Source organism: Mugil cephalus, chromosome 18 (genome assembly GCF_022458985.1).
Source record: "Mugil cephalus isolate CIBA_MC_2020 chromosome 18, CIBA_Mcephalus_1.1, whole genome shotgun sequence".
Lineage (NCBI taxonomy): Eukaryota > Metazoa > Chordata > Actinopteri > Mugiliformes > Mugilidae > Mugil > Mugil cephalus.
The window spans coordinates 3,099,964-3,115,167 of NC_061787.1; the positions used below are offsets into that span (position 1 = coordinate 3,099,964).

At 46.4% G+C, this 15,204-nt stretch overlaps 4 protein-coding genes across 10 annotated transcripts in view; all 4 read right to left on the reverse strand.

The window, feature by feature from the left end:
• Positions 1-7,677, reverse strand: part of LOC124995447 (histone-lysine N-methyltransferase 2C-like) — a 41,385-nt gene extending 33,708 nt beyond the window's left edge. For all 7 annotated transcript variants that reach the window (XM_047567809.1, XM_047567807.1, XM_047567810.1 and 4 more), the window contains exons 1-10: positions 7,253-7,677; positions 5,496-5,714; positions 2,920-2,999; positions 1,793-2,444; positions 1,514-1,693; positions 1,389-1,411; positions 1,151-1,240; positions 927-1,036; positions 567-717; positions 211-382 (exon numbers count right to left, since the gene is read on the reverse strand). In XM_047567809.1, coding sequence (XP_047423765.1) covers positions 211-382; positions 567-717; positions 927-1,036; positions 1,151-1,240; positions 1,389-1,411; positions 1,514-1,693; positions 1,793-2,444; positions 2,920-2,999; positions 5,496-5,713 — 1,676 coding nt within the window. In that variant the 5' untranslated portion in view covers position 5,714; positions 7,253-7,677. The remainder of the gene's footprint in view (positions 1-210; positions 383-566; positions 718-926; positions 1,037-1,150; positions 1,241-1,388; positions 1,412-1,513; positions 1,694-1,792; positions 2,445-2,919; positions 3,000-5,495; positions 5,715-7,252) is intronic.
• Positions 1-15,204, reverse strand: part of LOC124995449 — a 756,577-nt gene that overhangs the window by 169,600 nt on the left and 571,773 nt on the right. The gene's annotated exons all lie outside the window — the stretch shown is intronic.
• Positions 8,874-12,425, reverse strand: xrcc2 (X-ray repair complementing defective repair in Chinese hamster cells 2). The gene is made up of 6 exons (XM_047567881.1): positions 10,955-12,425; positions 10,612-10,693; positions 10,495-10,530; positions 10,278-10,427; positions 9,888-10,161; positions 8,874-9,750 (listed from the first exon to the last, which is right to left on the reverse strand). Exons 1-6 carry the CDS (start codon positions 10,973-10,975, stop codon positions 9,381-9,383), a joined length of 933 nt encoding a protein of 310 aa, XP_047423837.1. The 5' UTR covers positions 10,976-12,425; the 3' UTR covers positions 8,874-9,380.
• On the reverse strand, positions 12,579-14,903 carry LOC124995483 (putative uncharacterized protein DDB_G0271982). The gene is made up of 3 exons (XM_047567884.1): positions 14,764-14,903; positions 13,559-13,700; positions 12,579-13,458 (listed from the first exon to the last, which is right to left on the reverse strand). Exons 1-3 carry the CDS (start codon positions 14,776-14,778, stop codon positions 12,755-12,757), a joined length of 861 nt encoding a protein of 286 aa, XP_047423840.1. The 5' UTR covers positions 14,779-14,903; the 3' UTR covers positions 12,579-12,754.

Sequence of the window (15,204 nt, forward strand, 5' to 3'; positions counted from 1 at the left end):
TCAGTTTTTAAATAGTGTTGCTAGGACAAGTAAAACTAGACTTATTTTAAATAATTGAGTGTTTTTCCTGAATGTTGTTGTGCATTTTAATGGAAATAGTTGTAACTAACCAATCAGCTCCATGAACCTGAACCCCTCATCAGGACAAATTTAATAAATCTGATGCTAAATGTGATGGTAATGCTAACACTGATGCTAAATGTGACCTACCTGCAGCTCTGACACACCCGACACTGAGGACACTGCCAGCCAGCCCGGGACAGGGGGGAAGGATCCAGAGGGGGGTCCAGGCAGCTGCCATGGTAACAGTTACCACAGCAACAACACATCAGCAGACCACCGACCTCACAGCCACCGGAGCATGCGGCACACTGCAACCGCCCTGTCGGATAAAACAAAAAAACTTTTATTTCCACGATGAAAGGATGAAGGTGAGCTGGAACGGGGGGTGGACAGTAGGTGGAGCTAGAGGACAGGAATTACGTGACGCTGTGATGCTAATGGTGATGCTAAAGGCGATGCTAACAGGAGTTACCTGACGCTAAAGGTGATGTTAAAGGCATTACCTGAAGCCGCGTGTTTCGTACACAGTGTTCGTCTTTGGTTCCAGTCCTGCGGAGCTCCGGCAGCGGCAGCACAGGGGAAGTGGTAGCTCCGCCCACAGCCAGTCTCCTGGCAACGCAGCGAGGCTCCGAGCCGCCGGCAGAACGCACACACCTGGGCAGGTATGGGGGAGATGGGAGGAGTTTATAAAAATGATCCTCAAAACAACCAAACAGCAGCGTCAGTGTTTGGATTATTCCACTGGGTTCGGTCTGATCCCTCAACAACAACTCTATACAACGAATGCTAAGAGACATGCTAACAGACATGTGAAGCTAAAGGTGAGGCTAATTGTTTATTGTCACGTTGCTGTGGAAACTGACCTGTGTGCTTCCTGAGTCGATGGCTGTGTCCACGTAGAGCAGTGATTGGCCCTCACCCTTAAACACCCCCTCAGACCATGAAGCACAGAGGAGGTGGGCACAGCACTGACCTGGAAGACAGGGGACAGGAGTAAGGAGGAGGAGGAAGAGGAGTAGTAGGAGAAGAAGGAAAAAGAAGAGGAGACAGAGAAGGAGTAGCAGCAGGAGGGGGAGGGAGGAGGTACCTGTGGGGTCGAACAGTGACTGGACATTGATGTCGTGAGGAAGGCCGATGGGTCCGAACTGCTTGATGAATTCTGAGGAGGATTCGTCCTCTGAAACAACAGCGATAACAGGGATGAGTCTCCTAATATAATAATAACTGATAATACATAATAATTCGAATAATAACACATAACTGATGACTGTAATTGATAACTAATAATAAATAACAACTAATAAGTTAATGACGGTTGTACTCACCACTCTGATCTGGGCTGCTGCACCTACACAGACAGAAAACATGAATGAATGAATGAATGAACGAACGAACGTCTGAGGACATTTTGTCTAACGTCGGGACGTAAACAGACAGTGAGGTCACTCACGTGGGCGGGGCCAGGTTGCCACGGTAGCAGTGGGCGTGGCAGTCGCTGTCCCGTTCGGAGGAGGCGCGGCGGTTTAGGATGTGGAGCGGGATGTAGCCGGGAGTCGGTCCGAAGACCACCAGGCGACCCTGGCCCAGGGGAGGCTGGTCACCACGGTAACAGAAGGCACACTGCTTCAGACTGGGGGGGGGGGCAGTAAGAGAGAGAGAGATATTGCATGAGAGCCAGTTGGTTGGAAACAATTACCTCCTTCCACGTTGTCTTCAGACACTGTCTCACCGTCTCCTGGTGTGTCCCAGGCTGGGGGTCGGGGACCCACCCGAGTCCTCCGACAGAGACCTCTGGAACATGGGGGACAGAGAGTCCTCGTCCTCCAGCCGGAGACAGGGGGACACCGGGGGACTGGACGGACTGGGACTCGCAGCCGGACTTGATTCATCCACCTCCATGGGGTGGGGGCTGTGGATTGGGCTGGGCTGGTCCCCCTCCCCAGGACCAGGATGTGGCCCGGGGCTGAGAGACGGGGATGGGGGGCAGGGGGCAGCGTCCTCCCCAGCACTGGTGGCTTGGAGCGGAGAGGCAGGAGGAGTTCTGGTTCTGTCCTCCTCCTGCTCCTGCTCCTGCTCCTGCTCCTGCTCCTCCTCTTCTGGGCTGCACTTTGGAACACTGGGGTCAGGGGGACCTGGGTCGGGACCCGGGTCAGGATCAGGGTCTGGCTTGGGTTCTGGACTGAGCCGGTCCTGGCTGGGTTCTTGGTCGGGTTCAGAATTTGTGTTAGATTTTCTCCTGGAGGTGGAACGACGACGTCCAGCTGTCTTCACCTCCTTTACCTCCTTCACCTCCTTTGCATTCTTTGCATCCTTCGCCTCCTTTGCATTCTTTGCATCCTTCGCCTCCTTTGCATCCTTCACCTCCTTTGCCTCCTTCACCTCTGTGGACACAACACGAACCACAGAACTCAGTTAACCTCCGGTCACTATCAGGGCAATATGGGCTAAAAAATTAGCACAATAAGTTCCATAATTCTGGAGATAACGACAAAGATCATGAGAAAAATATTCTAACTCTGGTCCGTGTTTCTGACTCATTCTGTCTTCAAACCCACTAAGTCCCTCCTGTGTTATCCGTCCATCTCTGGTTTTGTTTCTCCTACTGAACGCACTGAATGTGTCGGCAGTTATCGGCTGAGTTTTTTACTTTTTTTAATTTACCGGAGGACGTGTATGTGTTTTCTTCCTCCTGTTTCATGTACTGATTCTTTAGGCGGTGGAATAAATGTGTTGTGTAGCTACCCTTAGCTTGATGTTAGCCTCGTTTAGAAGTCATCAATTTGCGTTCATCACATTTATCACATTCCTACTGGTCATCAGGTGTGTCTGTTCTGGATGCAAGCTGCGTCTACACACCTGTCTTCTGAGGGGGTTTCTTCTCCGTGTTGCCCATGCCCTCTTCATCCTCTACCTGGGCTCGGCCACGGCTCCGGCCCCTGAAAGAACAACAGAACAGCCGGTCAGTTGATCAGAGTTTACCTGAGCAGTCCAGCTCTGCAGCTGCTACGCTACTTTCTAATACTAAACGTGCAAATATGATATTATTCCATCAGTTTGGTACTAACAGAACATACACAATTTCACGGTAGCTGACACAAATGTGTATAACAGGCATGTATGAAATGCACATAATAATAATAATAATAATAATAATAATAAAGAATTATCATAACTAAATTACCTAAAATAATAATAAACCTACTGTAGCCACATTATGTTTATGTCAAGCTGCACAGGAAAAACACCGACTTTAGTCTCAAACACTTTCTCCAGTCTGGAAATTTCCCATTCAAACGCTGGAGTGAGAATCTAACTTTTTCGAGTTTTAGGGTAGGACATGATGTCTTGCAGTCATTGTGTGTGCGTGGGAGGAGAAGAGTCCAACCACCTGAGCAAAATAGCTCATCGTGCAAGAAGGGAGGTGAAGGCCAAGGTCTTTTTCTGTGGTCAATCTAACCCACCCCTCTACGACCGCAAACAAAACTGTCAGAGGGTTCAGTTTTACACTTAAGAGTTTTAAATCCTTTAAAAGTTTATTTCTGCTGGTGCATGTTGTGGTTGAATGGCAAATATTTATTCCACTACTTATTCCATTTCACGGTAGTGCGGAACTTAACAAGAATATATTCACGAAAAACAATAAAAATATACAAAAAAAATAACAACATTCTGAAAATGTAAATGGAGAAAAACAGAAATATGAAGGTGGTGATAAAAATTGCTGAAATTGGTAAATAATTGCACAATTATAAAGCGTATTGGACGAGACAGTGAGTGAGTGGTTTGTGCAAAAAGCAGATTTATTAGTGCAAAAAAAATAACTGTAAAAACCAAAAACAAAGTCAAGTCGGGGGTGTGTTATTGTATGTGTGAAGAATTTAGTTGTTGTACGTAGATGGACTTTAATTAAAACTAATGGCGGAACGACGGAGCCGCTCGCAGCTTTAGATCAGTTTATTTAGATTTATTAGCGTCACTTGGACCTCATGCTAACACGCTAACAGACCTTTTTAAAGTCGGAAGTGGAGTGAGTGTGAACACAGCGATGTGTAGCCGGAGGTAAAACCAGGAACAGAGTCCAGCTGACACATCCCTCGCCGCTCATTACCCAGCATGCAGTTCAACCACTTCCTCTCCAACACATCTCACCACAACACGCACGTCTGATCTTCTATCTTAGCGAGGACTGCAGTGTCCTCAACACATAGAAACAAGCGCAACTCATTCAAGCTCTGAAGCAACGAACGCTACGCTAAACGTTACAGAGATGAAATTTCATTAGAGGCTGGAGAAGAGTTTCTATCCTCAAACCGTCCGTCCGCTTGCTCAACTCTGAGCCTGAACTGCCTGAACGTGCACGTCGTAAATGCTTGTGTATATGAGCTACCACCTTTTAAGTCTCACATCTGTACTTTTATTTTTACCTTGTGTGTCATGTGTAATTATTACAGTTTTTACTTTTATTTACCACTGGATGCAGATACAAACATACTCCACTGTGCATGTGATCTTATCTGATCATTAAACGGAGACTAGTCCGTGTTAATGCCGTTATTTATCCAGTAGTAATGTGACCAGCAGATCAAACCTCACAGCTGCACATTTGTAAGGGAAGAAAAACTCCACGAATGGAAGAACCTGGTCATTCAGTATGTTCAGGTAGTCAGCTGACCTCATTCTTTGGGCATCTCTCATCTCATCTTTGCCTCTTTTCTTCTTCTTCCCCATATGCCTCAAAAATCTGGACCAGGGTCAATCTGGACCCATCAGACCACATGACCTTCTTCCACGTGTCCAGAGTCCAGTCTATGTGCTCCTCCCTAGCCGACTGAAACCTTTTTTCCCTGGTTGTCCTTACTGACTAGTGGTTTTCTTAAGGCTACATAGCTGCTCAGTCCCAATCCCTTGAGTTCCCTTCACACTGTCTGTGTGGAAATGCTCTTCATTTCACTATTAAGCCTTAAGCCTTAAACGTTTTTAATGATCACCCATCACCATCAATCAGGTTTCAATCTCATCGGATGTTTTCTCTGCTCGATGCAGCCAGTGATTTGACCCGTCTCAAACAGAGTAACATCTTTTACACCACCGCGGGATGTGTCTTTCCACACGGTTGTTGAAGAAATGAGAAGCTCCTCATTGCACCAGTTGGGCTTAAAATAACTTGTTGAATACCGTCTGAAAGATAATCACCCGTGCACTAATTATCCAACAGGAGGCTCCTACCGATTAGATCAGTTAAATCCAGGTGGAGACGTTTTTTTGTAGCCAGGCCACTGTAGTAAATAATAATAAAGTATAATCCTCTCCACTGCAGCTGGATATATTCAGTGAATTTCAGGGCTGGGGGTTGTTGTTGTGTTTCAGACAAGGACTCAGCAGAGACTCCATAGAGCGGATGCAGATGTTCCGGTGACACATATCAAACTTACTTCTTCCTGGGTTTGGGAGGTGGAGGGGCAGGTGGAGGTGGAGGCGGAGGGGTGGGGGGAGCCGAGCGGCCGGCGCTGCCATCTCTCCGAGGACGCCCGCGTGTCCGCCGCTCGGGGGCGGGGCTAACGGCGGCTTTGGCGAGCTGAGCGCTGCGTCCGGCTCGAGTGACTGGAGGAGGCGGTCCCCTGTCCCGAGGCTCCTGAGACTCAGACGGCATTCTGGATTTGGACAAAGAGACAGAGTGAGAGGTCTCGCCGGTTAGCGTCATTAGCGTTAGCAGGCTAGTTCAGAAAAAAACAATTCAAGAGGCACTCGGATGATTCCTTTAGAGGACAGGGTGCATTACAGAAACTTTCTGATTAAACTTTTTTGGACTTCCCAGAGTCCAGCAGAGTTCGAAGCTAATTCCAAGAGAAGTGTTGGAAGTTTGTTTTGCTTTGTTTTGTTTTTTTTAGTTCGCTGCTCCTTATGTCCAGTGATCAGTTAAATGAAAGTGTCACCATTAAGACTTCTGGAAATGTTCTATATTCTTCAGACAACTTAAAGCTACTACTGGAGGAATAACCTTGATGAGGAAGAGCAGGAAGACAAATGACGCCCGGAAAAACACACCAGGAATTGACACCAGAGACACCAATGGAATAATATATCAGGAATAACACACACCTGGAATAATATACCAGGTATAACACACCTGGAATAGTATACCAGGAATAACACACCTGGAATCGACACCAGGAAACACACCTGGAATAATATACCAGGAATAACACACCTGGAGTAACACAACTGGAGTAACACACCAGGAAATGAAACCTGGAGTACGACACCTGGAATAAATATATCTGGAATGACACACCTGGAAGGGACACCAGGAAACAAACCTCGAATAACACACCAGGAACAACACACCTGAAGTAATATACCAGGAATAACACTCCTGGAAACGAAACCTGGAATTATATAACAGAAATAATACACCTGGAATCACACCTGGAATAACTCCAGGAAACACTCCTGGAATAACACACCAGGAAGGAAACACAGCTGGTATAACACAACTGGACACAAAACCTGGAATAAACCCCTTGGAAATGAAACCTAGAATAATACACATACTTAAATAACAAACCTTTAAACTCACCGGGAAACACACCAGGGATATTACACCTGGACTAATACACCCAGAATAACACACCAGGAAACACACCTGGATACACACACACCAGGAAACACGCCTGGAAATGACACCAGGAATAGCACACCTAGAACAACACACCTGAAATAATGATTGTGACTGAACCATGTCTGACTGGTTGCACATAACCTGGTCACCAACCAGCAGCTGAGTCTCTGACTCTGACCGATGGGCTCACGTTAGATTGTGGTTCATAAAAGCATCTGTCACGGATCATTAGCATATTTAGCCACGCTAGCTTTCCCCTGGAGCCAGTAGGACGCTTGGTTCAAGGCTAGGGAGCCTCCTCTCGGATAAAAACACTGACTTTATTCCCTGTAAATTCATCAGAAGTGGACAAACAGGGCAGTTAGCCGTTAGCTGCTAGCCGTTAGCTTCCTCGGACCGCCCAATTGACTTCTCTGTTAGCATTAGCGTTAGCATGAGTGATTCGCGGCTCCGCGTTTATTCACCACCCAGCGACCTGTGCTCATGGCTGGGCACAAGCTGACGAAAGAACCCGCGAGGAATCAGAGAGCCGGAGCTGCAGGGTCGAGGGGATAGAGGAGAGGCTCTTACTGAATTGATGCAATTCTCTTTTTCCTCTCCAGCTTTCCAGCCAACTTAAACCGATGTGTTTAAATCCAACTGCGAACTTCTCCGAAAGATAACATGTGTTTCACACGTCTGCCATGATGATCCTTTCCCACGAAACATTCCCGTCGGTCGTGGAAGAGAAAAACGCGTTTTTTGCTAAGAAAATTGGCGAAAAATTAAAGTTGAGGCGGTCGCTCCGTCATGGAGGCCATGTTTGGGAGCGACCGAAGCACCGCCTGTCAGTAGAAGAAGTAGGTCCCACAAAACATTTACTACCCCACCACGGCGTCAACGGTAACCACAATAAGTCCACTTTTCACGTCCGGACAAAGGCCACGTTCACCCGGGGTGCGGGTCTGCGGTGTGTCGGCGTGTGTGGGTCCGAGTCGCGCCGCGTTAATTTGTTTGTGTTGTGTAAAAAGTGTGTCTGACCCCGCGGAGGGATCTGATGGAGGCTTCTCCGGTGAAGCGGTCTCTGTCATCAGACATGAAGTCCCGGCGCGGACCCGCGAGGATCCGGACTGCTACTGCACGTGCCCCGAACATGGACCGCACACAACTAATACACACCAACAACAAAATACACAACCAATACACACGAACAACAAAATACACAACCAATACACACGAACAACAAAATACACAAATATTACACACTAACAATAAATACACACCAACAACAACGAATACATAATGAATATACACTAACAACAAATACACAACTAATACACACTAACAATAAATAAACAACTAATGCACACGACGTACACACAGATCCTGGTGGTGCTGCTCTAAGAAACTGGAATTAAACACAACTGAGACCAAATAACTCACCGTAGATCCATGGAGACCACCAAGAACCTGGAGCTGCGCATGTCAGAGAATACGGGATAATACCGGAGACCACCAAGAACCCATGGAGAACATCTGCTGGTCCATGAAGACCAGAGACACGATGAAGAGGCTCCACAGGTGGCTGAGGAGGAACCTGGAGGAGGAGCTGCTGAGGCTCTCAGAAGGCCTCTCTCAAAGGCCGACGGTGCAGCAACTAAGCAAAAATGAGAACATGCAAATGTGCAAATGCTGAGAATATATAAAATAAAATATGAATTCCATCCAGAAGTGTTTTTTCATGGAGGAGCTGCAGACAATGCTCCATCCCTTTGACATGGAAACAAGGCTAAGAGACCTAGCTATGAACCAAACCACAACAGTTTGTTCACCAAAAGCTGGAGAAAGCTACAATAATATGTGTCTGGAGGCAACAGTGAAGCATGGAGGAGGCTCCTGGAAAGTTTGGTCAGGATTAATGGTCCTCAATGCTGAGAAATACAGGCAGATACTTATTGATCATCAATACCAACAGGTGCCTAAGACCTTCACACAGTTCTGTATAAATAATAGATGATGCTGATATAATGTCCATATGTGTATTCATTAGGTCTTAATTTCCTGCGGCTGTTTGGCTCCACAATGAACTTAATACGAACAATATTATTAAACATCAAGGTTCAACAGTTTCACTATTCATTGTACACACATGTTCTGTGTACAACTTTATAACCAGTCACACCAGGTCCATCTGAGAAATTTAACACTTTTGTATATACACAAATACTTTATTTATCTTCACATCTTCGTGTACAGCCACTGAAAACATCACATAACATCAACATAGAGCATCACGGTTTATTAACTTCATTAACTCATCAGACCTCCACTCAGCCTGGACACGGAGGGTTTCAGTCCATCAAGTCTCACAGATACAGGTCCTTTCCTCAGACCAGTGCTGGTCTGTGAAGGTTCGCAGTGATCCAGGTCACGGTTGAACCAAACGTCCTCCAGTCCCTCCAGTGGACATGAAAAAGCTTCTCAGATCAAACACGTCGTCTAAACTTTACAGGTCCTGTTTCCTTTTAAACTCATCCTGGTTCCGCTAAACTGTGAATAATCTTCTGAACTCATTAGTTGTAGCAGACCTCCTACTGACTTATACTGGTACAATGACAATAAAGTTTCCACAGATTCTAACCAGGTCAAAACCAAAAACCCTGAGGAGGAGACAGGAGGAACATTTTATTTGATCAATGATAAAAAACATGTGGACACTTCATCCTCTGTCCTGAGAGCTGATGAACTCCACTCCTCCATCTGTCACATAGAAGGAGCTGCTCTTGAAAGCCTTAGTCCTTAAGGAGGAGGAGGAGGAGGAGGAAGAGGCAGAGGAGGAGGTGCAGTGAACTGTGAAGACCTGCCGTCCCCTCTGCTCCCTGTCGCCTTCTGCTGTGGCGGCCATTTTGTTCGTGGCTTCCTGTTTGGAGCACAGGAGGCGGTGGGCGACTAGCTGTTGCCAGGGGCGACAGAGGTAGGACCAGAAGGAGGAGGAGGAGGAGGAGGAGGAGGAGGAAGAGGAGGAGGAAGGTCCACTTTTACTCCTCTTGATGGCGTGGCAGGTGGCGAAGACTGTGATTCTGTAGTCCCTGAGGAGAAGCCACAGAACAATCAGTACTGTCAGGACCTGTAGACCTGTCAGGACCTCTATGTGGACCTGTAGACCAGGACCTCTAAGTGGACCTGTAGACCTGTCAGGATCTCTATGTGGACCTGTAAAACCCACCTGAGGAGTCGTCCCAGGAGCTCTGCAGACTTGCTGAGTTTATCTTCCTGGTTGGCCCCGCTGGCTCCGCCCCCAGTCCGGTCCGGCCAATAGAAGGCGGAGATGCTGTCGATGAGGAGCAGAGAGAGGCGGGGCCGGGAGGCCAGGGACGTCTCCAGGAAGTGGAGGGTGAGGAGGAGCTGGGAAGAGGAGGCGCAGTGAACCACCAGGAGGCGCGAGAGACACGACCGCAGCACCTCCTCATCGGATCCAGACGAGGACCTGGACAGGAGACCTGCAGACACAGCCGGGGTAAGAGGGGGGACCCGGAGGCCCCTGGAGGACCTCTGAAGGACCCCATGGAGGCCCCATGGAGACCAGTGGACTCCTGGTGGCCCCCCTGATGTTTACCTGAGCTGAGTTTACTGTCCAGGATGCTGACCAGTCGCAACATGTCCAGACTATAGTCGGTGTCCACGAACATGACGTCTACCTCCAGACCACCAGCGGCCTCCGGGAGGACGCAGCGACTCAGCATGTGGTAGAGCAGCTCCGTCTTACCTGAGACAAGGGGGGACAGGTCAGGACAAACCTCCGACCAATTTAGGTGTGTAGACGGTGGACTCACCTGTCCCCTCCATCCCATACAGCTCCACCACCTCACCTGACAAACAAAGACCAGTCACAATTAATAATGACCATCGGCCGTGACGTCACCTAACAGGAAGTGGGCGTGTTCAGTCACCGTGGTCAGGTCCTCCGTTCTCGGGGAACAGACGAGGCTCGATGTCCTTCAGACTGCGGCGGCCCTCCAGACGAGCAAACAGCTGCAGAGACACCAGTTATACCAGGGCATGGACCGAACCGACATGTAGACCGAACCAGGACATAGATCGCATGGAGATGTAGACTGAACCAGGGTGTACACCGTAGGTCCATATTCCATCCAACCTGACCTGATGGTGTCGTTGTGATGCTAGCAGTGCTACTGTCATACTGTCAGACTCAGCTGAGACTTTACAGCTTCAGATAATCCGGGAGAAGCTCCAAACGGCTTCATCCGCCACTTCTAGTTCATCTTTACTCACCTGAGCGCCGCTTTCACTCATATTTTTTCTCTCTTCTTCGTCTTCTTCTTCGTCTTCTTCTCCGCCCAGCACTAGAACCGCCGCTTCTGTTTGAACTCCCTTCCGGGTTCCGGTGGTCTCTCGTCACAACCGTTAACGTCTTTATTTCAGTCTGAACGTTTTATTTGTGACTTGAGAATAAAAACCAAAATAAAGATCGTGAATAAAACACTGAATAAAATGAATACATTTTTTCTATACGGAAGCCGACGAGATCATTCCTCCGCTTTATTCATTGCGCTTTTAATAAAGAGAAGCTCCTCCCTTCTGCTCACGGGACCCGGAAATAAACTCACACGCGCCATCTTGGAAGAGGAGGCCGTTTCCATGGTGACACCATGGAACTACCTACCTTTCATTAACAATGCGTCTTTCATCAAAGATACTAAACAATAAAGACGTCCTATACAGAAACTATCCATATTTGACCCCTATTGGTTTATTAAGTTCAACACGACAGAACCCAACATTATTATTATTACTAATAAGTGGAAACAGATTTGGAACTTACCTGCCAAAAGTATCATAAATAATAAGAACAGAACAGGATTTACCCAGTTTTTTTTTTAAACAACAATTCATAAAAAAAATCTAGATTAAATTACTCTTTCCACGAAGGACACCCTGAACATGTTCTCATTAATCCTTTCTCTACCAAATTATGGGAAGATTTGTATTGAACCAGTTTTCCTTCTGCTTTGAACATATATTGTTGGGCTTCACTGACAACTCATCTGCCAAAAAGAATAAACTATTTAGAAAAACATCATATCCGCCTTTATATCGTATAAAGAGACTAAGACTTTGGATTCATGAGCATAAATGTATTTTTGAAACAAGATATTCTGAAATGTTTGTGGTTTATCACTGGACTGCATTGGATTTCTTAATAAAGTTTATTTAAAATACAAAAAAAAAAATAATAATAATCCATGTAAACAAATAGCAGGGTGGATACTGGCCTCAGTGCAGGAGTAGAACTGAAACAGAGGTACAGGCTCATAGAACCCAGCCAGCCTTTAGTAACCACCGTTAAATGATGAGTTAATCACAGTGTGACCCAGCAGGGGGCGATGATGGTCTCCTGGTGGCTCTGCAGGTCTTTGTGGATGAGGTAAGTCCTCTCGAACACACCTGTCTGACTAACCTCCTCTATGGCTCCAGCCTCACTGTTAGTTGGTCCTCCTGCGCTTTGCTTAGTTTCTGCGTCCTGATTGGTCGTCTCCGTTATTACTGAACCATGTGACGCCTCCTCTGACTCCAACAGGTATCTGATTGGTGGACCGACCCTGTTCCTCCTCGGCCTCTGCTCTTTCTCCTCCTCCTTGTCTTCTCTTACATCTCTTCCTTTCCCCTTCTCCTCCTCCTCATTCTCTTCTTTCCTCTTCTCCTCCTCTTTGTCTTCTTTCCTCTTCTCCTCTTCCTCCTTTTTCTCTTCCTTCTCCTTCTTGTCTTCTTTTACATCCCTTCCTTTCCCCTTCTCCTCCTTCTCTTCTTCGTCCTTCTCCTCCCTCTCCTCTCCTCCTCCCTCCTCATCTCTACATTTCCTCCTCTTCCGTCCTCCACATTTTTCCTGTGGTCTCCTCCTTTTCTTTGTACATACATCCTTTACATTTACCATCCAATCAGAGGCCTCGGTTGGTGCTGGAGGGAGGGGTGTTGTCTCCTCCTGCTCTGCCTCCTCTTCCAGTTCCTCCTCCCTTTGACTTTGTCCTCTGTGGACGGACAAATTGCGCTGCAGAGACACATAGCTAGACAAGGTCAGACCACACACCTGAGGACAGGTAAAGGACAGGTAGAGGACAGGCAGAGGACAGCACCCACCTCACATGTGTCCACTCCTCCATCCTCTGGGGACTCCGTCCTTTCTCTCGGTGTGTCCATCCTCTCCTCCTCCTCCTCATGCTCCGTCCTCCTCTTCTTCACCATGGCAATGCTCACTCTGCTGTGATTGGCTGCTGAGAGACCATGTGACACCTCCTCTGACTCCAGCAGGTATCTGATTGTTGGACCAACCCTCATCCTCCTTGGCCTCCGAGGCTCCTCCTCCTCTTTCTCTTTCTCCTCCTCCTTCTTCTTCTTCTTCTCCTTCTTTTTCTTCTTCTCCTTCTCCTCCTCATTCTTCTTCTTTGTCTTCTCCTCATTCTTCTTTTCCCTCTCCTTCTCCTTCTTCTTCTTCTTCTCCTTCCTCTTGTTCTTCTCCTCCTCCTCCTCCGCGAGACGGGGGCTAAGAGGAGCAATGAGTCCAGGAGGAGCAGCTCCTCCTACGGTGGCACTGAAGGATATGCTGCACAGTATGCTGGATAAAGGTGAGGACTGAGGGGCGGAGCCAGGTTCCTGAGGCCTCATGGGTAAGTGGGAGGAGCAGAGCTGGACCTTGACGTCCTGTAGGTTTGGCAGCGCAGCATCTTCACCTGGTTCATCTGATGTAAGAGAAACACACTGCCACGGCACAGCACTCCCCCCTGGGGGGCAGATAGATAGATAGATAGATAGATAGATAGATAGATCGACAGACAGGAGTCAGGGTTACGTACCGACACGCCAGCAGGGACGGTGTCTCACCTGGATGTGTCCAGCCGATCTGCTGAATCAGCAGGTCCACCTGGACGCCAGCGTCCCTCGTCTCTGCTGAGTCGCTCTGACATCCCACCTCCCTCTTCCTCACCCTTTTCCTCCTCACCCCGTCCTCATTGAGGGGGGTCTCCTGCACAACCCACAGAGGGGAAAAGAGGGAACTCTGGTTACTGTGGCTAAGCTTTAAAACCAGGGTGGCGGAATGACCTCTCAGGTATATTCATCTATTGATTTGATAAATACTTTGAACATAAATAAATGAGAACTACTTGCTCTTAAATATTGTGACATCCCTTCTATTTGTTATATATCTGTAAAACATTCTGTTATCTATTTAGGCATCATTATTAGTAAAGGTGGAGAATCCAGATGCTATCTGAAGTTTGACCACAAGGTTAGAAATTCAAAAACTTCCTTCTTTTTTTGTAATTAAAATGTTGAACAAGTCCCCTCGAAACTATCTAAAACCTAATAAATCTGGACTGGAAACAGATTTGCTCGATATATGAGACCTTATAAATAAAAGCAAATAATTCACAGAATTTACCCATCGAAAGTTTTGTTTTTACAGCGATTCTGTAAAGATCTAGATGTAAATTACTGTTTCTGTGAAGGACTCCTTGAAGATGTTTTCATTTATTCTGGTCTTGTCCTTTCTCTACCAAATTATGGGAAGATATCTGCAACTTGATTTCTACTTGAACTGAACCACATTTTTTGGCTTCACTAACTTCATCTGCCAAAAAGAAATTATTCTATATTATTCATCTGATTATACATTCATATCCATAAATGTAGATTAATTAAAAAACACTCCTCTCTATCTTTGGAGCAACATATTAGTAATGGATTTGTGGAGATATTCTGAAATATTGTTTGTTTGTTTGATGTTTGTTTGTTTATTGTGTTTGTTGTTTATGTGGTGTTTGTTTTTTGTTCAACGGATGTATCTGATTCACATGTTTCTGATTTGGGGAAAAAAATAGAACAGCTGCTCATTAATGTGTCACTGCTGAACATTTATATTAATGAAAGAAGAATGTGGTTCAGACGAAAAACACTTAAGTTATCAGTGTTTATTGTTCATGCTAACGACTACGCTAACGTTATTGGTGTTAATCATTCATGCTAAAGGCGCTGCTAAAGTTATTCGTGTTAGCATTACTCATGCTAACGGCTAGGGGTGGACTCACCGCCGCGGTTGCCATGGTTTCTCCCGCTTTTGTCACCTTTTGAGCGTCTCCGTTCAGTGGAAAGAATCCGTTCAGACGATGTTATATATATATATGTGTGTGTGTATATTTTCTAATAAAAATAAATAGACTTAACGTGACTTTGAAAACGACCACCTAATAAATAAACAGTTTCCCGTCGTTCATCTTCTTCTTGGCAGGATGTAAAGCTGCTGAACTGATCCGCGGCTGCGTTATGCTGCCCCCAGCGGCCACACGGGAACTACCAGGGAGCACACGGTCAGCGTAGCTAAACGAAGTCAAGTACTTCAAGTTAAAGTAGTTTAACTCAGACATTTTAACTTAGTGTTTGGACTTTAATGAGGCCATTGATATGTTATTTTACAATATAATAATAATAATAATAATAATGATAATAATAATAAGTTATATAATTATCTA

What these genes read in the sequence shown, in the direction of transcription:
- LOC124995483 (XM_047567884.1), bottom strand. An exon ending in GATCGGCTGGACACATCCAG is followed by an intron (nt 13,459 to 13,558) that starts GTGAGACACCGT and finishes TCTGCCCCCCAG; the next exon opens with GGGGGAGTGCTGTGCCGTGG.
- xrcc2 (XM_047567881.1), bottom strand. Translation starts at nt 10,975, where the DNA reads ATGAGTGAAAGCGGCGCTCAG. An exon ending in GTATGGGATGGAGGGGACAG is followed by an intron (nt 10,428 to 10,494) that starts GTGAGTCCACCG and finishes CCCTTGTCTCAG; the next exon opens with GTAAGACGGAGCTGCTCTAC. An exon ending in GGACAGTAAACTCAGCTCAG is followed by an intron (nt 10,162 to 10,277) that starts GTAAACATCAGG and finishes CTGTGTCTGCAG; the next exon opens with GTCTCCTGTCCAGGTCCTCG.